The sequence below is a fragment of the Coturnix japonica genome, chromosome 12, assembly GCF_054131305.1.
Source record: "Coturnix japonica strain WE chromosome 12, WE-NBRP24, whole genome shotgun sequence".
Lineage (NCBI taxonomy): Eukaryota > Metazoa > Chordata > Aves > Galliformes > Phasianidae > Coturnix > Coturnix japonica.
In genome coordinates this window covers 16,803,414-16,828,009 of record NC_140674.1, presented here as the reverse complement: position 1 = coordinate 16,828,009, position 24,596 = coordinate 16,803,414, and the positions used below count along the sequence as shown (strand labels likewise).

The 24,596-nt window shown below is 40.7% G+C and overlaps 1 protein-coding gene across 2 annotated transcripts in view; it reads left to right on the top strand.

The window, feature by feature from the left end:
- Positions 1 to 24,596, top strand: part of USP13 (ubiquitin specific peptidase 13) — a 39,700-nt gene that overhangs the window by 2,821 nt on the left and 12,283 nt on the right. For both annotated transcript variants that reach the window (XM_015871517.3, XM_015871518.3), the window contains exons 2-10: positions 3,965 to 4,090; positions 8,058 to 8,118; positions 15,094 to 15,215; positions 15,334 to 15,476; positions 15,677 to 15,861; positions 19,673 to 19,767; positions 20,542 to 20,729; positions 21,449 to 21,520; positions 21,794 to 21,887. In XM_015871517.3, the coding sequence (XP_015727003.2) occupies positions 3,965 to 4,090; positions 8,058 to 8,118; positions 15,094 to 15,215; positions 15,334 to 15,476; positions 15,677 to 15,861; positions 19,673 to 19,767; positions 20,542 to 20,729; positions 21,449 to 21,520; positions 21,794 to 21,887 (1,086 nt within the window). The remainder of the gene's footprint in view (positions 1 to 3,964; positions 4,091 to 8,057; positions 8,119 to 15,093; positions 15,216 to 15,333; positions 15,477 to 15,676; positions 15,862 to 19,672; positions 19,768 to 20,541; positions 20,730 to 21,448; positions 21,521 to 21,793; positions 21,888 to 24,596) is intronic.

The window sequence follows — 24,596 nt, the reverse complement described above, 5'->3', positions numbered from 1 at the left end:
ACATCAGGAGCCTTGTGGATGCAGCCAGATTAATTGTGATGATTACTGATGAACAGACACTTTGCATAGAGCCTGTAATAGTTCTTTATGGTCCCGTTTTTTTGTGTATGAGGCAGAATGAGCAATCTGTCCTGAATCGGACTTTATAGGCTAAAGAATGAACAAACTCTCCACTCCTTGTGTTTGAGATACGGAGACTCAGTGGGACTTAAGCTGCAATTTTACTCTCTTCTCTGATCCCCTTATTAGCAAGTATCTTCTTCTGGTGGGTCTAAAGTGAACAGCCGCACAGCAGTCATTGTGCCCAAGTCTGTAAGGTTTGCCATGTTAGTAGATCTACCACACCAATTCCATTTCTATGAGTTTGTTATTGTCTGAGCCATCTCAGTCTGAGCTGAAATTGCTAAACCCTGGACTTCGGTGAGGGAACGAAGCGGCTCGGAGTTGGGTAATAGGATGCAGGTCAGTAGTTCAAAACGTGATCGAGTCAGTAGTGTTTGAAAGCACTTGGTGTCTGTGCCGTGAGTGTGTTTGGAGTGAGGTGCTGGTCTCTGTCTCCTCATGGATTGGTATTTGTGTTTTCCAGACCCCAAATTCACCATTCCTGCTGTTTTTCAGGCTTAAGAAGGGACTTGCTGCCACATTCGAGCTCTTTTGCTGTGGATTCCTTACCCTTTCATTCCTCATCCTATCTGTGTAAACCATGAAGTGTTATTTAAACAAGAGAAATGAATGTTTTTAAGTGCTTTTCTCCCTGTTGTGGACAGCATATCTCCTTCTCTATTAGTGAAGCATCTGGTGTACTGTGACTGACCGGCTTAGCAGCAAAGAACAGGAAGAATAAGAGCAATTGCTTTCCCTTTTGTTCAGGGTAAGAACTCTGCTCTGCTCTTGAATTGCCTCCTGGGTGCAGAGATCAAGGTCTGAGTGGCAGCAAGTACAAGCCGCAGTACTCAGACTGGGCTGGGAAGGGAAGACCATGTCTATGCATCACTTGGTCCTGAGCTTTATATGTCAGTTACAAAGAGTTACGTGCTGCAGCTATGTAAAATGTTGATCCTTCCAGAACTGGTTGTGTTTTCAGTAGGGTTAAATTCACCAGCCCTGAACTTCTCTTACATCAGCTGAGAGTGCTTTGAGCACCAAGCAGGATCTCATCCTTTGTGCAGCACTATGCATTGGTGCCTCTGTTTTGCTGTGACCTTTTCAGCTTTCGAACACTCTGTCCATTTCTTTCCAAGAGGAAATAGTCTGCCTGTGTTCTCTGGGAGAAATAGCTGTTTTGTTAGTAACCACAACCAACTTAATCGGGCTCTACATTTAGCTCATGTGCTGCAAGTGTCAGATTGTTGTCATAGGCTGCTTGTCAGCGCAGGTTCCATGGTCTCATAGATTCCCTCCAGGAGAAGAGAGAATGGTCTCCAAGAAAACAAAATTGTAAACAAAGTTCCTGAAACTGTGGAGTGACAACAGCTTATATTTTTGTTTAGGCTGGCTTACATATGGGATTTTCTTCCTGAGAGCACGTCCTTGGCTTTTTCACAGGTGATAATTCAAAAGGATTTGGAACACAGGCTGTAAAACCAGACAGCCAAGCTATAACAGCCTTAAGGTAGATAAACCTGAGAGCTGAGGATGTGGAATTTAAAATCAATGTATTGCATTTTAACTATAATTGTATTTTATGAATATTTTGAAAACTAGATGTGGGATTTTCTTTTTCACCTGTTTCCTTTACTCAGCCAACATAGGTGTTGGTTTTGGCTGTCAAGGTTTCCAAATTGCATGGTGGTTTTTGTTTGCTTTTAAATAAAATCTCTGGTAGTGTTTATGCAGATCAGACCTGAGATGGCTGAAGGGGTAACCCAGGGCTGTGCAGAGAGACCATCACTGGGATATCTAAGTTGCTAAATGCACGACTTTATGGCACGTGTTAAGATTCGACTCTCTACTGTTCAAACTCTTGCGTCACCTCACAGATCTGAGTCCTAGAATGCTCAATTCATCTTCTTGTGCTGCTGACGTAGGTAAAGCCAAAGCAATGGATCTCATTGTGTGTTCTTCCTTAAGCTAAATCTGAAAAGCCAAAGCTTGTATGTTCAGCTTCACATTAAGAGGAGACGGATATTTTCTAAAGTCTTGGTACAAAGTATCTTTCATCTTTCTCTGATCTTTCCTCCCATCCTGCAGTCTTAGCTTTGCTGGTTCGTGTTCTGTTCCTCAACTCTGTGGCTTCTCTGCACCGCTGTGGATGTACTGGGATTTACTGGTGGCTGTTCTTCAGGCTGTAATAGCCTTGATATAAATGGACATGTTGGAATGAATAGTGTGCAGGTGTGGGTGAGGATCAGCTGGAAGTCTAAATTCCTCTAAGCCTTATGGAAGTGGTAGGTACTGGACTTGGAAATGGGTTGTGGGAAACTGATAAGAGTTCAGTGATGCATTCAAACTGAATTTTGCGGCAGTGGTTATGAGGGCCCAGCAGCTCTGTGCCAGGCATTAAATTAGCAAGAACTGTTCTACACTATTAGCCTTTCAGTTTCCTTTTCTGGAAGAGAACAAGGTGTACTTACCTGCTGCTGGTTGGGAAAGTGCTGGGGATCAGCTGTGATCTGCCGGACTGGCTCTCTGCTGCTTGTTACACTCGACAGAACTGGAGCTGTGCAACTTGTGCTGCAGCTGATGTGGCAGGACAGGCAGCTTTGTGCTCCCCTGTGGTGGTTCTGCCTGCTGGGATGCTGAGAGGTGCAGCTGCCAGCAGGGAGCATCTTGGTTTGCTGCACCGAGTGCTTCAGGTGTGGTGCTCACAGGTGGTGTCCTGTTGATACAGGTGTTGCTGTTTCAGTTCTCATCCATACAGAATTGCATGTGTGAGCCGAGTGTCATTTTTAGGAGTGATCTGTAACTTTCTTCTAGAGATACTGATTTTTGTTTTCTATTTTTTTTTTCCCCTCCAAGATGCCTGTGGGTTAATTCAGTTCATGCTATTCGTGAGGAATTTAACAGGAGATGTTCTGTACCATCCAGTAGCACAGACATGATCACAATAGAGGGAAGGTCACAGTGCTTGGGAACGGTTCAATCTTTGTTATGCACTGCCTATTTAAAACAATATGTGCTAGAGAGGGCTTGAAAAACTGACCCGAAGCCAACGAGCTGGATGACTGAAAGTCCTCCTGGCAGTGGGAGTGATGTAGGAGAGATCTGGCAGCAGTTATACAATGGAACAAGTCCCTGACACCAGCCAGCATCAATTCCCAGCTTTTGGGAGGGTAAGAGGTAGTGGGACTCCTGCCAGGCTGCTACTGAAACGTTGGCATTTATAATTGGTGCTGGGAATACATCTCTGCAGTCCCCTTGTAGTGCCTTCATCTTCAAGCACTCTATTTGCATGGATGGAGAGGATCTCTTTCAGATACAAAACGATGTTCACAAACGTTTACCCACTTCTTTGTTAACCACTTCTAAGAATTAGAAGATCACCTGAGATCTGTTTTGTCTCAGACAAGATTGTGATTAACAGTTGTTTTCTGAATCCAGGGGTTTAGACCTGCCACGCTTCTGTTTGGGAATATCATTCTTGTAAGCTAATGTTCCCCCTCCCACCCGAGAATTCGACCAAATGTCTGTGCTATGTTATTTCTACGCCTTACACATTTCTATGCCTACAAATCTTCATGGATTGAGCACTCAAATTAAGGTTTTTTAGGTCTTTCAAACCTTCAACTTGGGTGATCACTAATCTGTAGTTGAAACATAACCAGTTTCAGTGGGTTTCTATAGATTGTGATATGGCTTGGAAGGTTCTTAGGGGGCTCATAATGTAAATCAGTTGTGATGTGATACAAAAATCACATTTTAAGTGCTTGTGGGAAGGGTTTGCATTTCTTTGCTTTTTTCTGCTTGCTGAGTCCTTTCTGTCCAGTTCCTTCTGTGCTGTAACTGTTTGTGTCATTCCTTCTAGGATTCAGAAGGAGGTCTCTATGTGTGCATGAACACGTTTCTGGGATTTGGAAGGGAACACATTGAGAGGCATTACCGGAAAACAGGACAGTGTGTATATTTGCATCTGAAACGACGTGTGATAGAGGTGAGACTTGTGGCTTCCCTACTAACTAGTGTGGCAGATCTTCTGTCTCTTGCTTGTTTCAATAATGTATTTTTGACATAGACCAAATTTTGGATGACAGAAATGCACATGTTCAGATGCGGAGCTGGATATTAAATTCAGGTGCTTGGATCACAAACTAACATACAGTTCCAGTTCTAAGATGAATCACAAGCCCCAAATTGGGTTTAAGCTCCCCTTAAAGGCAGCTTGTTGCCCAAAGATGCATGTAGTTGCCTGACTTCTACTGATCTCTTTCACTGTACTCTTCCATGTGTTACATGTATGTTGTGTGTTAAGTGCTTTTTAGAGATCTGCCTTTGAAGTGTAGAATTATTGGTTTGGCTGAACGTTTCTGAGATTTTTTTTTAATGAGGTTTTGGCTTAGGATGACATGAGTTCTTTTAAGATTCCTATGCTATTAAATCATGAACCTTAATCGTGATCTGACCAGTGAAGTAAATCTTAAATTTACACTAGTTCCTAGAGCTCACACATTGCCCTTGTTCAGTTCTACACCCACACACATGTAGATGTATGCACACAAATTTCCTGCTTGCTGTTCTTCTATACTATCGTTACATATCAATAATAATTGATAAGCAGTGCATTAAAACATCTGTTCTTGTGTGGTTTGTCTTTAAAGGGCTGCTTATGCCTTCTGCCTGAACTGTATTCAAGGCACTGGGTTTGTTTATAGCTCACTCTCCTGTGAACTCTGTCTCTCTTGAACACATAGAGGCCCTATGTCTTTCATGTGAAGACTATTAATGATTGTTATATTTTAGAACTGTCCTACTTTGTGAGGCTGAAAGCTGCATTTTCCTCTGCAGCATTAACAGAACTTTTGAAAACCTAGTCTAGTTCTAGCAACAGTTCTTCTGAGTTAAATTTTCACTCTTAAGATATCTGTGACTGGAGACAAGTAGGCAGATGCTCTGTCAGCATTTCTTCTATTTAACTTTCTTCTAGTATGTGACCTGTGAATTTTCTACGTTAAGGCAAACTGGAATTAAAATAAGGGCTCAAAAATTCCTTTCCTGGGTGAAGATTTGGCTGAAGAACTTCAAAAGGGAGAGATAAATAACTGTTGTTCAGTATTGCGTACAGATAATAGAAGTTGGAAGGGACCTCTGGAGGTCATTTAGTTTTACACTGCTGCTAAATCAGGTTCCTCAGAATAGGTTGCGCAGGAGAGCATCCAGGTGGGTTTTGAATATCTCAAGAGAAGGAGACTCCACAACTTGTAAAGGACAGCCATCCTCTCTGGATATCTTGATCCAGTGCTCTGTAACCCCTCAAAGTAAAGCAGCTCTTCCTCACGTTCAGGTAGAACTTCTCGTGTTCCAGTTTGTACCTGTTTCCCCTCGTTCTGTTTCTGGGCACTACTGAAAAGAACCTGGCTCCATCCATCCGACTCCCACTCTTCAGGTATTTGTCAGTAAGGTTCCCCCTAATCTCCTACAGGCAGTGCAGTCCCAGGTTTCTCAGCCTTTCCTCATGTGAAAGATGCCCCAGGCTCCTCATAATCTTTGTGGTCCTCTGCTGGACTCTTTATTGAAGTTCTTTGTGTTTCGTTAATTGAGGAGCCTGAAACTGGACCTGGTACTCCAGAGGGGGAAAGTCACCTCTCTTGATCTACTGGCCATGCTCTTTTTAACGCACCCTGGGATACCATTGGACTTCTTGGCCCCAGGGGCATGCTGTTGACTTATGGTTAACCTGTTCTCTGCCAAGATGCCCTACTCTTCTCCACAGAGCTCCTTTCCAGCAGTTCAGCCCCTAACCTGTACTGATGCATGCAGTTATTCCTCCCCAGGTGTAGGGCTCTACACTTGACCTTGTCAAACCTCATAACCTTTCCCTCCACTGAACTCTCCAGCTTGTCCAGGTCTTGCTGAATGGCAGCTCAGCCTTCTGGTGTGAAGTACACCTTCAGTTGAATGAGCTGAGAGGTTTCTAGTTATTTTCCTTGTGAATCATAACGTAGCAGAGGAGTCGGTGTGAAGGTGATGGCACACTGGGTCATGTAGTCAGAAACAATATTTGATTACTTTGTACTGGTGAAGACTGTCATCTAACTTGGCTCTTAAGTAGAATTCCTCTTTAGTTAGCTATGGATTTTGTTTACCATGACAGTTTGATACTTACATGCTATGCGTGTTTTCCTTTGAGCAATGTGGAACATCATAAAACTGTTCCGGTGAAGGCCTGAAGTGTCTGACATATGCTGCATTGTGGTTTTGGTTTTTAATCCAGGCTTTTGATGGTGTGTGATACATTAAAGCTCAAGGTATTGGTTATACTACCTAAAGATTCTTTTTGAGAGACCGCTATTCCTGCCTGCTGGGATCACATCTGTTAGAAGGCAAATTGCTTTGTGAGTGGGGAGCATTCCCAATAATTTCAGACAAGTAGGGAAGCAAATTCAGATACCATCAGGTTCTGAGGTTTTCAGGACTATTGAACATCTGCAATTCCAGTTGAGATGTAATCAGCTTTTTCAGTTTGGAAAAATGAAGCTATATTACATGTTAGACTGGTAGTGATTGAAACACCCCGCATGAGTTCTTCCTCTTTGAAATCTCTATTCTTAGTGATTTTTCACAACATCCCACTTAGAGACATTAGAATTCAAACTGAGCCTTTTGGTATTGGAAACAGCTTTTCTTAGTTCCGAAGCTATGATCCTGACAACATGTGTAATATATTCATTACACCTTCGTAACCAGGTTACACGGTATCTTGCTTTTATTAAGTAGGTTTAGGTTCTTGACTATTTCCTCTTGCTGAATGCCAGTAGTTTGAAGGAAGAAATGCTCTGCTTTTGTTTTAACTTCATTAAGCAAATTCTCTTTTATTTTTACTTTTCATTTATTTATTTATTGAAATACTGGAGTTGCATCACAGATTCCTTTTCCCTAATGCTCGCATATAGATAATAGGTTTTGTTCTTAAGTGTACCCAAGGACTTTCTCTTTCGAAGAACGGGAAAATTTCTTTTGATACATAAGACCTAGTTGATGACTCAAGCTTTTGCTTTGGTCAAAGCTTTTATTTACATGGTGAAGGGAACCACCCAAAATATGCGACCCTTTCACCTTCCAAGGCACAGAAGGCAAACACGAGCTTTCCCTAAGCTGACAGGTTCTTGGCTGGTTTCTTTCCACCTGTTGTGTCCCTATATTATTTAAAAAGTAAATGGTGGAAAAAAAAAAAGTAACCTAACAACCTCACTGGTTACACTAACATTGTGCACCACATAACACAGCATGTTCGCGTTATTGCCACAGAGGCTGGTTTGATTTGATTTACTGGTGCCTGTTAATAAACAGCTTAAGATGCAAAAGTATTAACTTACATGTTTCCTTAGCCACTCAGAAGTTGTCCCCAGAAGTCTAAGGAATATTTTTTTATTTTTATTTTTTAACTGAGAAAGTAGTGCTTAAAACTGGATGTCATTAGAAAATTGCTGTTCCCTACTATGAAGGTTGAGTAATCACAGTAGAATTTGTTCTGAAAGGCTTAGTCTTTTGTAGAGGTAATGTATTTTTTCTTTCCCTCTCTAATTCAGCTTATGATTCTATGATTTACTCCTTAAGACATTCTGGAGAGGAACTAGCATTGAAAGATCTGGGTGGTGCTGGAAGAGCTGGTCTTGTTGATAGAACAGCAGTCACCTGTGATGACTGTGAGACATGCTTAGTTGCTGACAGTTCAAAATAGAAAGGATTTAGATGGCAGTTTTCTCAGGGGTGGTATCAGTGCTGGGTTGTCCTGTTGTCAGAGGTGAGTGAAGAAAACTCACATTCTTGCTGAATGAGGCCATTGCTTAATAGAAGGACCATGAACAAATACATACATGCCAGAAATGATAGCGGTGTGCAGTTGTTGCTGATTTACTGTTATTTCACTTGATGGATTTTTAATTGTCTCTTTCTCTTTCCAGAAGGTACCAGGGGCATCTGGTGGAGCTTTACCAAAAAGGAGGAATGCTAAGCTATTTTTAGGTATTGTGAACAGCTGCTTTCACACAGTCCTTTCCTGACCCTCTCTGCATGTGTACTTGGGTTCTGTCTGCCATTGACTTTGGCTTTGAGGCTTCTTGAGACAAGTTGTTGTTGCTGTTGTTGCTGTGGTTTTCTTTTTCTTTCTTTTGTTTTCTTTTCTTTCTTTTGGCTCTAATTTTTTAGAAGTGGTCTGGATAAGCAATTCTTAGCAGTTTTGGCCCCAGTGTGGCATTTTTCCACTCTGTAACTTTGTGAGAAGGATTATTTACATTTCTAGGGGGTTGTTACACAGGTACTCTTAAGTGACTGTTGTGTTGTCTCCTGTAATAAATGCAGCAGTTCATACATTGTGAGGATATTTTACCAATTCTCGTTCCATTATGTCCAATAATATATCCCATTTCTTCATGATAAACAATTTTCTTACCACATCCCTTTCATCAAAAGCATCTCATCTTTGATATTAATTCATATTACCCAGAAAACCTGAGGGCTCCATAAATACGGATGAGGGGAATTTGATCCAGTGTCTGTATTCTTTTTCCTCCCGCTACTTGTGAGATATTTTTGTTTCTTCTATTTATTCTCTTTGTACTAGTAGGAAATACTGATTGCTATGTTTCCCCCTTCAGATAATGAAGAGGTTAAACATTTTCCTTACCGTTTCCAGCTCTTATGGCCAAGTGGGAACAAATAGCATGGTCCCTCACTAGAATTGCTTTGATCTGTGGAATGTGCCCCTAAGAGGCCTTTTCAGGTTGTGATTGATTAAATTACTATTGTTAATGTCTGGAGTAAGTTTTGAAAGGAGGTCTTAAAGAACAAGAAAGCCTTAATATAATTCATAAACAAATGAAACTTCTTTTGTAGGAAGGGACTCTTAAGTTGTAGATGGTAGTTTAATTCCCTTCTACAGACGTTTTACCTTGCAAATAATGTTTATTACTGGATGGTTATAAAATGATTAGCAAAAAAACAGCTGCAGTGCAGTAATGGTGGTGCACTGTAAGCATAAACAAGAGGTGTAAAACCACAGTCAAACATTATTCTTACTGATACTCTGTATAACTTTGTCAGGCTCCTGTCATTGTGGTTTGCTGGCACACAGTTTGTGGCATCATGTCTCTGGTATGCCATGTTGGAGGAGTCCTTCAATTCTGTCCTTGAGCATAAGCTTTTTGTTCTCAGTGAGTAGATCTGGGGCGGCAGTTCCAGCTGCCTCAATCCCAGTGAACTTCCGAAGGCCAATGTGCTTTCACTGGAGGTGAATTTAGCCCATGAGATGCCACTTTTTTTCTTCTTCTGGAAATAATGTAGTTGTGAAATTGTGTCTTGGCTTGTCTATTTTTCTACAGTCTTCTTGGCAGGCCCTGTTTCTTGGGTTTAAACTGTTATCAACTCTGTGCTGTGCTGTCATCCTTGAGATATTATTTCCATGCAGCCAGATTCTTTGTATTTGTTTGCTTGGTTTAGTGGATCTTATATATGTATTGCCATACTTAAAAGAGCAAAGAATTACCCCTGCACTTGTTCATAGGGCATTTAGAAAATGAAAGCACAGAGAGGTCAGCAAGTGACATTTTGCACATGACAGTAAGTAGAGGTGGTTACCAAATTTGATATCTTTTCTTTTAACTCATCATCTACCTGACTTGTTTGGACCTGCCGGTCTTCTCATCTTAAACACATGCTTTGTTTTTCTTGTTGTGAACTTGGGCACCTCTGACAGAAGCTTGCACCAAAGAAGCGATTATCAGCCTGTACATATAGGCTGCCGTTTAGGGCTTATGCTGTGAAGCAGCTGTAGGCAGTGCTCAATGGTAGCTCTAACATCACTGTGTTTCTAGGTGTAACTACCTGAATAATGCCCTGAAAGCAAAAAGAATTAAGCTGTCTGGATAAAGTCAATCCAGTTTTGGCATTTATTGCGTTGCTTCTAAAAAGCCTCTTTGATGTAAGGCTATTAAAGATATTAAACCCTTTTCAATCTCCTTAGTATTAGGAAAACATGTTTTGGTTGCTCATTGATTACTTTCTATTTTCACTCTGCTATCCAGCAAATACCACAGAAACATGGACAGGCTGGGTTAGTCCACTGAAGGCTTTACCTTCCCCTGAGCATGGAAAGATGCACTGCAAAGTGTGGGTGCCCACACACTGGGGTTTTTTTGGTGTTTTTTTTCTCCTTTTCAAAAAGGCTAGAGGGCCTCAGTAGTGAGAGCTCTGTTTTATTCAGGAGGCATAATGATATTATGCATAAAGACGTGAGCTGCCTTGAATCTAGTGTGTTTAAATATTGTTAAGCACCACAGATATTGTAACTTTGCTTGCTCAGATAGTGCAAGCTGTCTGGGGATTTGGGGTGATTTTTAAAGCAGACTGTCTACATCATAGAACATAAAGTAGTGTCCTTGCTGTATTGGTATCTAGGGTAGCAAGTTCGATGATGCTTTCTGTCTGTCAGTATATGTGGCTATTACGAAGAAGTTTTAGACCCAGTCTGTAAAATGGAAAAATTAATTGAAGGGATGAGATGGCTGCTCTCCATTATTTCAGAAGCCTTTCAGATAAGAAACTGCTGGACTGTTGTCTCTGGTGTATAACCTCATTACATTTGGAATTTGGCCACAATGTGGTCAGCATGATATCAGTTTTGAAGATGGGGCAGGGGGGAGATGACAGCAGGGTGGGACTAGGAAAAGTATCATTGCTAGGTTGTGTTTTCAAAGTAGTGCATCTAGAAGAAGAAAGGATCAGAATTAATAGGAAGTCATATAAATGTGACCAAAAAAACCCAACCAACAAACACTGGTTTTGTAAAGTCAAGTAATGCTTATGGGTCTGCCAAAGTAGTTGGGGAGAGTCAGTCACCACATTAATTATAACATTCTGATTAACAAAAATGTGCTGTGGTCTTCTGTAGAAGATCTTTGTCAGAAGGATGAATGGAGTAAGAGAGGAGATCCTTGTATTGGAGGGCCAACTCTCACAGCAAAAAATAATCAGCAAAACCTTTAATAATGTTTTAATTATGAAGAACTAATTTAAGCATAAGAGGTCTGGAATGGGACTGAAAGATGAGGAAATGATGTTGTAATTGATTTAAAATTGTGCAGTAGATCACATTACAATTAATTTTTAGGTTTGTTACTCTGGAAAACTAAACAATAGAAGAAGGAAATGTTGAATAATATGAAGATGAAAAGTGGTTTAACTGTACAGAAGAAATGCTGAGTCACAGCTTGAAGCAGTGATTGAGCATCTGATGGGAAGACAGGGCAACTCAGGGCAGCTCAGATGCAGACAATGTACCTCTGAGTGACCAGGAGGGCTGGAGCCAGAATGTCCCCCTTCCCAGACCTCATTTAAGGGTTGGCAGTGGAGGTGAGGGGATCTCACTGGAGATCCCTGTGTATCTGAGGTCTTCTGAAGGCAAGAAGCTCTTTTTCTTCATTTCTTCATCCACGGCTGCTGTGTTTGGGCTTGTCCTCATTTGCTGATGCCAAAGACGTTGCCACTCTGCGGTTATTGCTGTACATGTTACAGCATTACGATGGTTCACTGCAAATATTAGCTCAGTTATCAAGTGGGAAATGAGAATAGCAACAGTTTATGTTTGGTTTTCCATTGTCTTTTGGATTATAAATCAGAAGTGAGCCTCTGCTATGAGCAGGGAAACCAGGCAGATATCTAGAAGATAAGAGGCATACCCTGAGGTAGGAATCACTGCATTTCTGCCTTGCTGTGCATTCTTCCTGGGTGCCTTTGGGCCCTCGTCAGACACTGGGCTGTAGTCTAAACAGAGCTGGCAGAGTGGCTGTCATAAAATTTGTCTGTAGACAGATGTCCTCTTCCAGATCAGTTAACATAACAGTATCTGTCAGTGCAGCAATTTGCGAGAGCTCTGTTTTGAGCAAAGTCAGGGATAACTTAGACCATCAGTTAAAACCATTTTGAAGTACTCGAATGAACAGCTCTGTCAGCAGGTCTGTGAGAACAGTAATTGCAGATAAGAGGAGCCTCAGTGGGAAGGAGGGTCCATGAAATACAGCTGGTCTCAGAGAAAGCATCAGAAAGGAAAACTTTCACTTAAGAAGTCTGGGAGGATGTTCAGACATGCTGACCTTCTCCTCCCTGGCACCCACCTACAAATGGCAGTGGTAATACTTACAGGTAGGATTTACAAGTGTAAAGGCCATTCATAAGAGAGGCTATGTTAGGTTTAACCACAGGTCCACTTAGCTCTCCCTATTCCCATAGCAGCTGCCCTGGATGTTTTTATTTTAGAAAGCTTCTGAAGAGGACTTGAACCATTAGTGGTTTAAGTTTGTGTAAGAAAACACTTATAGACTACATGCAGACTTATGAAATGGGAAGAAAAAAAGGAATTTAAGAGGATTTCAGTATGTCCTGATTGTGTTTTTAAATCTTAAAATTGCACCATCAGTAAAAGTGAAGCTGATGACATCAGGAGTGAACCTGTTGCTTGAGTTGGCTATAGAATGGTGAGCAAATACCTTGCCCTATTCAAATCTTAATAGTCTGCCATTTTAGGCGGAAATGAAGAAGTGAGGCTAAATTAACAGAAGCTAATACTACTAGCTAAATGTTCAGAACATAAATTTTGATGGTTTCACTTTGCTTGTTTTTGTTGCAGCTTCATTAGTCAACATCCTCATTCAATTTTCACATTTGTGTCCCCTTTCATACTCACACATCCATATGCACGGGATATCCTGTTTAGTGATCCTGCATGGAGTGTCCTTACGCCCCTATTATTAGTGCATTCAGTTGGTAACTCTTCTAAATCTGATCTGGCCACGTCCACTCCTTCTCCTCCCGTAGGTTGGTTTACAGTACCGTCTTCTACCTCCACCTGCTGTTTTCAGTCAATCCAGCAGCAGTGCATTTCTCACTGTCACTGAAGTGTGATGCCTGCGAGCTGCAGTAAATGTACTCTCCTGGCTGCTTGCTCAAAATAACGTCAGTTGCACTTCTGTTTTAGCGTACCTGTTATTTTGCTTTCCCTGTTGTCCTGGCCTCCCAGCACAACAGTTGTGACCTATGGGCACTTTGATTTGATGACCACAGTGTTTAACTGGAGCTCTGTCTTAGTGTGGTAAGGCTGTTAGCCTGGTAGAAGGGGGACATTGTCATGCGGTTGTCCACCAAGTCAGCAGCACTTTAAAAAGATGGTGTACAGGTTGGTTGTTGTGCAGCAGCCTTAGAACTGGAGAAATACAGCATCTGAAAGTTCAGCCTGTTAAGTCCCTTTAGTATTATGGTAACTTTAGGTCAAATATGCTCATTTTGCAAATAGGCTTATCTCGCCTCTCTTTCCCATGGCTACACTTGTTCCTTTGTCAAATTCTGCCCTAGTTTTAAAATCTACATCTGAAACATCCTGCAAACTGTATGGGATGCCCAGTGGCTATGGAGTAATCCTCACTTCGTGTGGGTTCCCACTGTCTTTTAATGCAATAGTCGTTTTATTATACAGAAACACATGCTTTCTTAGCTAAATTTGCCCTTGTGTAGATATAGAAAATATGATGAAGTTGCAACTTCTTACCAAGCTTAGCAAATGTGGCTCTGCTTATAATCTAAAATTTGAAAATGTGAGTATGGATTTGGGAGTTTTCAACTTGACATCATTAAGGGGCCTAACTGTCACCATAAGGGATTAGCTTGAGGTCCTCTGCTGTTTCAAGAGTTCTGAGTCTGTGGCCATGGAATTAATTTCCACCCTTGTGATACTGCCCACGTGAACACTGATAAACTGTCTTCAGTGCCACAGTTGCCAAACATCATTGTAGTACTTGGTTAGTAGATATGTTGTGCCAGCCTTACATGATCACTGTTTAAAGTAGAATTGCAAGTTAAATATTTTCCCCTGAATTTGTTATAATGCTGTGTGTATCCTTCAAGAAGTGCGATGCTGCCCTGTGTGTCAGACACCCAGAATACTGTGCTCACAAGGCTTCATGGTTTACTTTTCTAGTAATGCGAATGGTATGAATCCTGAAAAGGCAAAAAGGAACTTTTTTCTTCCCCTTACACACAAAAGGATGATGTGGCTAAGTAAGTGTTATCGTTAGCTGTCAGAGGATGATTGCTAATAGAACACTCAGTCTTTTTTTCTCTGGATCCCTAGTTCAAATGTGAGCTGTGAGATGAGCTGAGGTGTTCTGCATTTTGAGCCGAGGCAGCCATGTAATTGCTGTTTCTATGCAGTGGATGGTAAAGGCTAAAACTTCTAATGTTGGTGTAAAAAAGAAAATACCATCGGGCTTTACATGCATCTAGAGATGACAGCTATTGGCTGATGTGATCTATCCTCAGGTTCCCTCTGGTGGCAGAGTGAAGCATGTGACTGCAAACCCTGCAAGAAGCTTTTGCTGCTTCATTAACTTGTCTGAACATAGACAAAGCTTTTATTTTCTCTGAGGAAACTGCACGGATTGGAATCTGACACATTTAGGAGGTAGTCAGTAGTTTTGTTTTTAGGAGCCACAGAATGTTTCATCCAGGTCTGTGATTTAGAAAAAGCATGGGTTGTTACTTTGCAATTTAGGCATAGCTAGTGTGACCTAACCTCACATTGTGTAGTGCTTCAAGATCCTGGGTGAAATACTCAACAGTATTGCCTGCTGCTTTTGTCCAAAATGAGTAGAATTTTGTTAGCTGCTTCCAGAATGAGATGTCTACAACAACACACTGCTTGGGGAGAGGCCGGGTCAACTATGAATGTGGCTGGAGCTCAGACTGAGATGGGAATTGGTCCTCAGCTCATCTTCTTGCTGGAGGTCAGATTTTGGCTTAGAACAGGATTTCACAGATGTTTTTAGCCAGAAGAAACTACTGACAGTGCCAGCTTTTAGGCTGCTGGCTGGCAATGCTTTCTACTGGTACCACTGCTGCAGTTTAGAAACCATGGTCCTGGCACAGTCTAACGATACCTGTCTTGTTTTCCAGATCTAGAGGCAAATGGTGATCTGAGCGGTGATGACTTTGAATATGAAGATGAAGCAAAACTCGTTATATTTCCTGATCACTATGAAATTTCATTACCAAACATAGAAGAGTTACCAGCACTGGTTAGTGAATATGTGCACGCATGGGAGGAGTTTTTCCCTCATTCAGTTTCTATCAAGATGCTCTTTTGTTGTCGGATGCTTGTTGGGTTTTTGAATTTAATCTTCCTTTGTCTTCCAGGTGACAATAGCTTCTGACGCACTCCTCAGTGCAAAATCACCCTATAGGAAGCAGGAACCTGACTCCTGGGAAGAAGAGCTACAGGCATCTAAGCATGCCAAATCTCTTGTGCAGTTAGACAACGGCGTTAGAATTCCCCCCAGGTAAAAGAAGCAAGGTTTTCTTCATTCTAGGTTATCTATTGAAGTCCAGAATAAAAAACTAAAGGCAGTAACTCAGCCAGCATTTATCTTACATGACTCTTAGCTGGATGTGTGTGCCTGGTTTGACCTACCATAACTGGGAATGCAGAACTGCTTCCTGCCTTATTTATTTCTACAATTTCTTCCTTTTTTTCTTGCAGTGGTTGGAAGTGCTCAAAATGTGATCTTCGGGAGAATCTGTGGCTAAACCTGACAGATGGTTCAGTGTTGTGTGGGAAGTGGTTCTTTGATGGTAGAGGAGGGAATGGCCACGCACTGGAGCACTACAAGGAGACGGGTTATCCCCTGGCGGTGAAGTTGGGAACCATCACTCCTGATGGAGCAGGTCAGCCCCCGGGTTCTTAGATGGGATATCTTTTGTGCATGAAGCTAATAGTGTAAACCTATTATCATGTGGGCTTTTTTCTCCAGTGCAAATATTCAACAGACTGATATGGAAAGAAAACACTGTGAGTCTGTGAATCTTGTTCAGTTTGAGGAGAATGACAAACTTAATGTTTTTGTTCATGGGGCTGCTGTGATGGTCATTAGTAAAAAGCCTGAAGATCATTGAGAATGAAAAGTCTATAGGATTTAAATATATAATGTAGGATATAAATAAATATAGATATAGGATATAAATCTTGCTTGCGTATTCTGTGTGACATTCTGCAGTGTTGCTGTGTGTGATAACTAGATGGAGTATAAGCATGAGAAGCTGGAAAGTGTTAAGCGAAGATCTTTTTCTGCAGCTGTAAGGAGGGGAAAAAAGATCAGGTAGCATGATTGCATTTGTTTTCTAGTGTTGATGACCATATGGATGAAAAATGACTGGAATAGCAACCTTCCATTTATTTATTTATACACATCAGTTGAGAATTTTTCATCTTTAAGTCCTGTTCAGTTTCAGGGTAAGGAGACTAATCGCATTCACCCAGATGTGCCACAGAAACACTGAGGAAAGTTGATTTTCTCCCAGATTCTGTTTCCTTGGGTGAACGTGGTTTTTAGGTTGAAGATGGTTCGGATTTTCTTGGATGTAAGTTTCAACCTGCATCTACAAAACAAGTAATACTCTTCAGTGTTTGTTTCAATGCTTTTTTTGGCATCTTTACCGCTAGTATTTGTTTCCTACAGCTGTTGTACTTCTGCCTCCCACCCATCAGCTGTTTTTGCTCTCATGTGGCCTTTGAGATAACAAAGGACACACTGTCATCTTTCACTCTGAGTGAGGGGCAGCAGCTGTTCTACACAGATATTCGTTCTTTTGGATACTGTTAACTTAATGTCCCTGTAGGGAAGACTTCCCTCCCTCAGCCTTCTTTTTTTTCATTTTCAGCAATTAATCTCTCTGATCTATATTGCATTGGTAATCATAACTTCTCTATAGGGCTGGATGGCAGATGAGCTTCAGGAAAGAGAGGCCCTGTAGCTGATTGTGACAAAAAATTTGTCTGGTTTCTGCTTTCTTGGGCTGGAGGAGAAGAGGTAATAGTAGAGGAGTAATAAGTGTTGGTCCCTCCGCTGACATAACTTTATCCTTTTTCACACTGCTAAGGATGAAAAAGAGGAGGTGCCAGTTCTCTGCTTATCCCTACCCTGCTTATTCACAGAGCAGAGGAGAGCTCCTTGTCTTTTCTTGAGAAATCTGTGTTGCATAGACTGGAAGGGATTTATGGGGCATAACCCTCAGTTTATAGTGTTTTGACAACAAGCAGACCTGGGTTCGGGTCAGAAATTGAATCAAAATTCTGTCCACCATCATTGGACCTTGCACAGGTTACACAAGTCAAAAATTTTCTTCTCTAGGTTGAATGTTTCTTGGCAAGCTGTGCTAACAACTACTTCTCTTCACAATGCAATTAGGTTTGATTTCAAGTACTTGAGGTCACATGTTTGAAAATGCTCTGAGGACTGGAATAGTTATTTAGCAGTGAGAGGTTCTATTTTTAACAGGTACTTGGATGAGTTGCTTTGTGGATGCCACTCGGTATTGTCGGGTACTTCTTTAGGGGAATCCTGTGCAACTTCTTTCTTCATGGACCGTTGCCTGTTATCCCTTATGTAGGAAGGAGTGATGTCTGTAACAGGCATAAATCTTGAGCCGGAAGAGAAAAGGAAGTACAGATAGCAATGTCACTTTTCTTAACACAATATGAATAATAATGATGATTACTCACTGTTTAATAATGTTTTGTGGTACCTATCTCAGGTATTTCGTGTTTTTTCATTTATTATTGTCTTCCCCTCTTCTTTCCTTTTCTTCCTTTAAAAACAGAATTTGCTGCTTTCTATGCAGACTCTTGAGGATCAGAATGTAGGAAAGGACTACAGACCAGTGTTTTGGTGCTCTCAGCTTCTTTCTTTTATTTGCTGCTCTTTGCTGCCTTTGAAATGGATTCTCTTTCTCTCTCATTAATTTATGTTGGCTACACAGCAGAAAGTAATAATGTTTGTGAGACAAGCTGGGCTTGAGTGAAGATTAATGTTGTGTGTTTCATTCCTGCAGCTCTGGGTCAGTAATTCCAGATGGCTGCTCTTTCTTCATTTGCCAGAAATGAGGAAAAACAAAATCAAAGCAAACGCATTGGAGGCAGTCACCCAAGATTAGCCGATGTGTAATCTCACTGATAGGTGTGTGAGCTTTGCAGGATCTTTTGGCTGTGCTGTGACCTCACCAGAAGACTATGGAATGTTATATGTGGATGAGCTGTCAAGTCCTCTGAGCATGCCTGCTACTACACAGTGGAATTCCAGTAGATGAGCAGCTACAGCTCCATGCATGCCAGAGGGGTCATCAGAACCAATGTTAATAGAGGGTCTGATGGCTGCTGACGGCAGATAGCAGCGTGACTCAAAAACACCATTCCTTGGTTTGAGAGTTAATGTTTTTCATAGGACTGATAAACCCATAGGTTGCATTTAGATCTTAGAATAGTGGCTGACACTCAAGCTATCATTTCAGCATGGTTTTCCCACTGGCAGTCTTCAAGGAAGCAGGAATCTTGTTAAAATTTTATGCAGGTGATGGGTTGAGGCCAGGGGAGAGCAGAAGGACTCTTTAGAAGTGGTATCTGTGCTGTGAACAGACTTTGTCTGGATTCTTGCTCCGTCCTCCCAAATTTTTCTTATTTCTTCTGGTTCAGGGTTCAGATTTCTCTCTTAACCTGGATCTGATCACATGGGGCAAGATCACTGGAAAACTCTGTAGGATGTGAAGGAAACTTGTCTGAGAGGAGTACTGGCAGAGACTTTCTGGGCTTTGATATGAGTAGAGACTGGAGCAGAGGAGTATATACTATGGGGGAAAAGAGCAGAGAAGAGAAAAGACAAGACCTGTCCAAGACTTTGTAGTGGGTCTTACAACTCATATCCTTACGTCATGCCTGTAGATTTACTGTTATTTGCTTAAGTAGGTGAAGACTGCTTCATTAAAGTCTTGTTTGGTAAGCATTAAAATGAGATTTTATCTCCTTTTTGTCCCTTTGTTGGATTTATTAAACTTTGCTTCGTAACAAAAGTATCATTAGGCATACTGCTTCCCTCTTCAGTTTGAACTTTGCCCTTCCAAATCTTTAGGGACCGTGAGGAGCTGTTTTAGCGCTAGAATTTAGTTCTCATACAGTAAAGCAAGACATCCCAATAATGACATCAAACTTTGTCCCTCATGATAAGATTAATCTTCCAAGTCCCATCCAAGTTACATGCTCATAGTTTTGGTGTGTTTGCCATTGTCTTCTAGCTCCACAAAAAAATTCAGAAATTATTGCTCTGTTCACAACATGGATTAGATATGTACCTTCAAATCCTGTCAACTGTGTTCTTCCTTTTCTCCTACATATTTCTTTACTTTTTGGGGGAGAGCAGTGGGGGGTTGTTGTGTAGTACTGTAATTGCTCCAAATTTTCATATGTTTTAATGCTATCAAGGTGTGTAATTTACTCAAAGGAGAATAGTTGAGTTGATCGTGTAGAAAACATTTAAGATGTTTACCGAGCAGTGTGGGTCTAGCTATTATATGTGTCTCAACCAGACCTGGAGAATACGAATAAGGTATTTTGTGTAGGCACTTCTGTACTGAGAATGTAATGTTGGTCAACAAAGAGAAGGGGTAATGTTTGATACAACATGTTATCTGTTTCTCTTTGCTTTTGTAGATGTCTATTCCTTTGATGAAGAGGAGCCGGTTTTAGATCCACATATAGCAAAGCATCTGGCACACTTTGGGATTGATATGCTGCAGATGCAAGTGGTAGGAAATCAAGCTTCTTTTTAGTTTCTTGTTTACTTTTCTAGTTGGGGGTAGAGAGAAACAGGAGAAGAGCAATGTCTGTAGCTTATATTGAACAAATATATGAATAAAAAGTTTCTCTTATCCAGTGGTCCTTCTGAAAAACCTGTTTTTACTTAAAAATCTGCAGAACTTATGTATAGTTTCAGCTATTGTGGAGGATTCCCCTACTGTATTCAGACCAGTCTGTAAGATTATCTGTGAAGTGGAGGAGTAGCGCTAGCTGTAAATGACGGTGTAATGATTAGTGCCTACAAATTGAAAGCTGAGCTGGGTATTGGGACTTCAACATCTCAGACTTTGGCTTTTTCCTTTTGCATGAAGAAGAGAGTTCTTGAAGCTGCATTTTTGCATCTGATTTGTTTGCTGGGACTATGTTCTACAGTAGCAGCTCTGCCCAACCAATATAAATGGGAAAATTAAGCTTGAAAACGTGCGTTGTATTTATTCTTAGTCTTGAGGACACAGCCCATACAGAAGTGGAGATTGAAGGCACAGCGAGAATCATACAAAGAGCCAATGGTCTGTAGTAAACAGCTGAGAAATGAATTGGATGAGCACGCTGCTACACTTCTGACCCTGACCTCCTCCTCTGCATGTGGGATTCACCTCTCTTTTCCCACTGATCTGTCTCTTCTTTTGTAGAAGAGTTCACAAAGTTGGTGATGATGACAGCAACAAGTATAATAGTTGCAGAAATTAAGAGGCAAAGAAAATAACCCTTTTTCTCTTCAGACAGAGAACGGACTAAGAGATAATGATATAAAACCAAGAGTCTCTGAATGGGAAGTGATTCAGGAAGCTGGCGTGAAACTCAAGCCCATGTATGGCCCAGGATATACCGGCATGAAGAACCTGGGAAATAGCTGCTACCTCAATGCTGTCATGCAGGCCATTTTCAGCATCCCAGAGTTCCAGCGAGCGTAAGTAGCTCCAAGCTAGCACTTACTACTAGTTGCCTGGTTCCCCTATGTCTTGTTTTTCTATGCAGAGCAGTATTTTAGAGTCTTTAACAAAACATGGTCCTGGCAGAATTTAGGTGTTTGTGTTCTTTCAGTGTGGTTCTACCCAGGTAGCCTATTATTTCACCCTTGTTTGAGTGAAGTAGTACTCAGATATTATGTTACTAAGTGCTTTGGTTTTCAACAAACCGGCTACATCAATACATACTTCAGCATTTGTTGTTAGGAATTAGCCTTTGTTCCTGTGAGGAAACTCAATACAAGCATTATTTTATGTGTTTTGTTCCTGATTAAAAGTCAACAAACAAAAAACTCTAGGAATTTATTTGGCTCTGTTGGTCTGGAGTAGGAAGTGCATTGTTTCACTGTGGTTTTAAGCAATGCCATCTAGCAGCTGTTTCAGGATCAAGGAATAGAATGTAAATTCTGGATAAACAGCAAAGTGGTATCTTTTCTATTTAGCTAGAAACTTCTAGCCATAACTTAAATATCCTCTTCCTAATTTCTTTACTACTCTTTTTCAGCAGTAGAAGTGTTCACCAGGGCTAGATGAAGTTATTTGCATGCTATAAAATCTGACTTGCTGGCACAGAAGGGGCTTCTGGCTGTGTTGCTGCTGAGGACTGTGTATCTATCTGCATGTGGTATTTGAATGTTTGTGCTTTGTTCTTGCTGCCCAGGTATGTGGGAAACCTTCCGAGAATATTTGACTACTCCCCAATTGATCCAACACAAGATTTCAACACTCAGATGTAAGTGACGCTTTTCAGTGACTTACTTTGTCAATTTAAATAGAGTGAATAATTTAATGGCAAGGAAGAAAAGTATGTTTGTGTGGGCTTGAAAGTGAAACATGGCACAGGGTAGAACGTGAAGACTTGCCAGATTAATTTTATATAATGTTTCATTATGGGCTTGAAGATGATGTACTTATTTTTCCTTGAAAGAAAATCTTCTATTTTTTGTTTGTTTTCTCATGTGTTTTTTTGTTGGTTTCCCACTCCCTCCCATTTTCTTCCCTACAGGGCTAAATTGGGACATGGCCTCCTTTCAGGCCAGTATTCTAAACCACCCATGAAATCTGAGCTTATTGAACAGGTGATGAAAGAAGAACACAAGGTATTTGACTGAGTTTGTGCAGCCTGGTAACTAGGTACAAGTGATACCCTGAGAAAAGGGAACAGGTGCTGGGCATTGGAGAACATGGGTGGATCCAGCATGAGATGCTTAGCAAGGTGGAATGAGCGGGATTCTAGTCAGGAATATATTAGTCAGGGACTATTTGTGCAAAGCTTTAAAGTAACCAGTGGTTCTGCTAAGGTGTTCAGCAGCTCCTGTGATGAGTGCAAACATTCATAGGACTTACGTTTATCTTCTCTGAGGGATGGTAAAATGCTATTTTAGGGAGTCCCAAGGGTGAGAAGGCTTACTTATCTCAGTCTAAATTGCAGAAAGTAATAGACCAAAGAAATTGCTTCTGAGATGTTTGGAAATATTCTGCCTGATTCCAGGGGAAGCTCTTCGTATCTTAGACAAGTCCTGCTTGATTCTGTTTTGTCATTGTATCTCTTCCCAGTTCAGTGAATGAAAAGCTGTTAGCAGCTTTTATGTCAGCAACAGCTTATTCTATTTTTCCAAGTTGGCATAATTTTCCCTCAGCGTTTGAAGAGTGAGAATGATATCAGTTTGTATTGTGATTCTGCTTATGGATTTGTCACTGCTTTCCCTACAGCAATTTGATTAGCATTTGTCTTGAGCCAAATGTTAATTATTTGGTCCATGCAATCTACCCAAGTGGATCTATCAAAGTTGAGATTTGTTTTCCTGTTCAAATAATCTACTTTGAAAAATCTTGTTTAGAGTGATGCTGGGAAAATTGGGCCTGAACTGTGTTAATGTCCCTGCCAGCATCTCTCACTGCGGTTCCAAACAACATATGGAGTTAAATTTGTCTTCACAACTGGGTTATTTAGAAGGTCAGCTAATAACCAATAGTGAAGATACTGCTTGTATTGTAGAGCTTTCTTTACAGAGAAAAATGCTCCATACAAAGTTGTATTTTTATGGACAGTAGAAGTCATGTGGGCTTGTCAAAGAACCATGGTGGTGGTATCTGTGGAAATAGGTATTTACCTTTGACTCTATTAGTTATTGATATAGGAATTTATTTCCAAATAAGAATGCTGGGAAGATTCTGGACACAGACAGAGCATCTGGTACGCTGTGGCTCGTATAATTTGAGTGCCCCAAGTCTGTTCAGCACTTGTTTTGCATAGTAGATACTGTTTTGGAAGAAACCAAAAAGTGTGGTTTATATTTCCTTTAAAGTTGAAATCTATCAATGAATCACAGTAACTAAGAAATAGTAGAATATTTATCTACTGATTTTAACAGACATCTCACTTAAATTCTGCATAATAGTTGACTGACTTTGTTAAATGTGTCTGTGATATGAGGAACAAGTTAGGTGCTAGAAGTTCAGGACTTGAACTGTTAGAACAAATCTACAGCCATAAACCTATTACTCTGTTTTGCCCGACGGTTAATCTTAGCAATTAGATGTTGATCTTTAATGACAGATAGTACAGACCTGTGTCAGGTAGGAGTAACCATCTATTGGCATTTAAGAATGCTTGCTTTGTTCATAAATTCGATTTAATAGAATTATAGTTACACGTATTAGTTCTTTATCAAGCAAATTGTAGCATATGCTAAGCTTAGGAGCAGCTTTCACACCTTTTGTTCTTTATGTTTTGGAAGAATGCTGAAAAAAATAAAGTATAGATATTATTTTTTTTCTGCTCCATTGCTCTGGACATACAGAAAATGAGATCTTGTGGATTTGGGGATGTTCCCTCACCTCCCTCCCTCACATATTTCCCCTGAAATACTGACATATGTACATATGTCATTTAGAAAGCTGTACTGACATTCGTAATATGACTACACTGTTTTTTAGGTGCCCAGCATTTAAAAATACCTCTGTCTTGTGTCTACAATTGTTTGTTTTATCTTTGTTCTTTTTTTTTGCATCCTACCTGCAAAGACGTTCTCTAGCTTTCTAGGTTGCTGGAATTTATCCAGAGTTTTGGGGAGTTGTTGCCTGTGAAAGCATTCATGTGAGGTCTGCAGTGGTCCAGCACAGTCTATATTTAGCTGAGCTGTTTTGCAACTGTTGATGGGGAAAGTATGCCAGATATTCTATAAATATTTGTTGTTCTCGGGAGTTAAAATCTTCTTTTCACCACAGGAGCTTTGTCTGGGAACAGCAGAAGTTTTCTTGGTCCTATTTTAATATTAAAAACAGGTTGAAAGCCTAAATGATCATCAACTAGGACTTGATTTTCTGTTTAGAGCTCTGCCATTACTTTTCTTGCCCTTCATGGGGGAAGGGTTTAGAGAACAAGATCCTTTTCTGGAGACTGTTGCACGTTGGCTTGTTTCTCTTCTCCATGCTCAAGTGGATGAGTAAGAAGTATAGAGATGGAAGCAAGGTTTAATTCCAAATGGTGCATTTCACCTCAAGGTAGATGTGCCGTCTTGCAGTATTCTTACTTTTATCACTGAAAAAAAAAAAGCCTATTGTTCAGTAATTTGAGCTATTTTATGCCTATCTGGGCTGAAATGAAATGTGATTGAGGTTGCAAGAGTGATGCATAACCCAAGATTCAGAAATTGCTGTAACAACTCTGTCAAATCAGTAGTAAGGTTCTCTCTGGAGCCTCTAACTTGCATCTTCACCTAATGACATTGCTGGTAAATTGCCAGTACTTGATAGAAATGTAACTGAGAACGTTCTTCTGATTTGAGTGGGTCTGCCTACCTTTC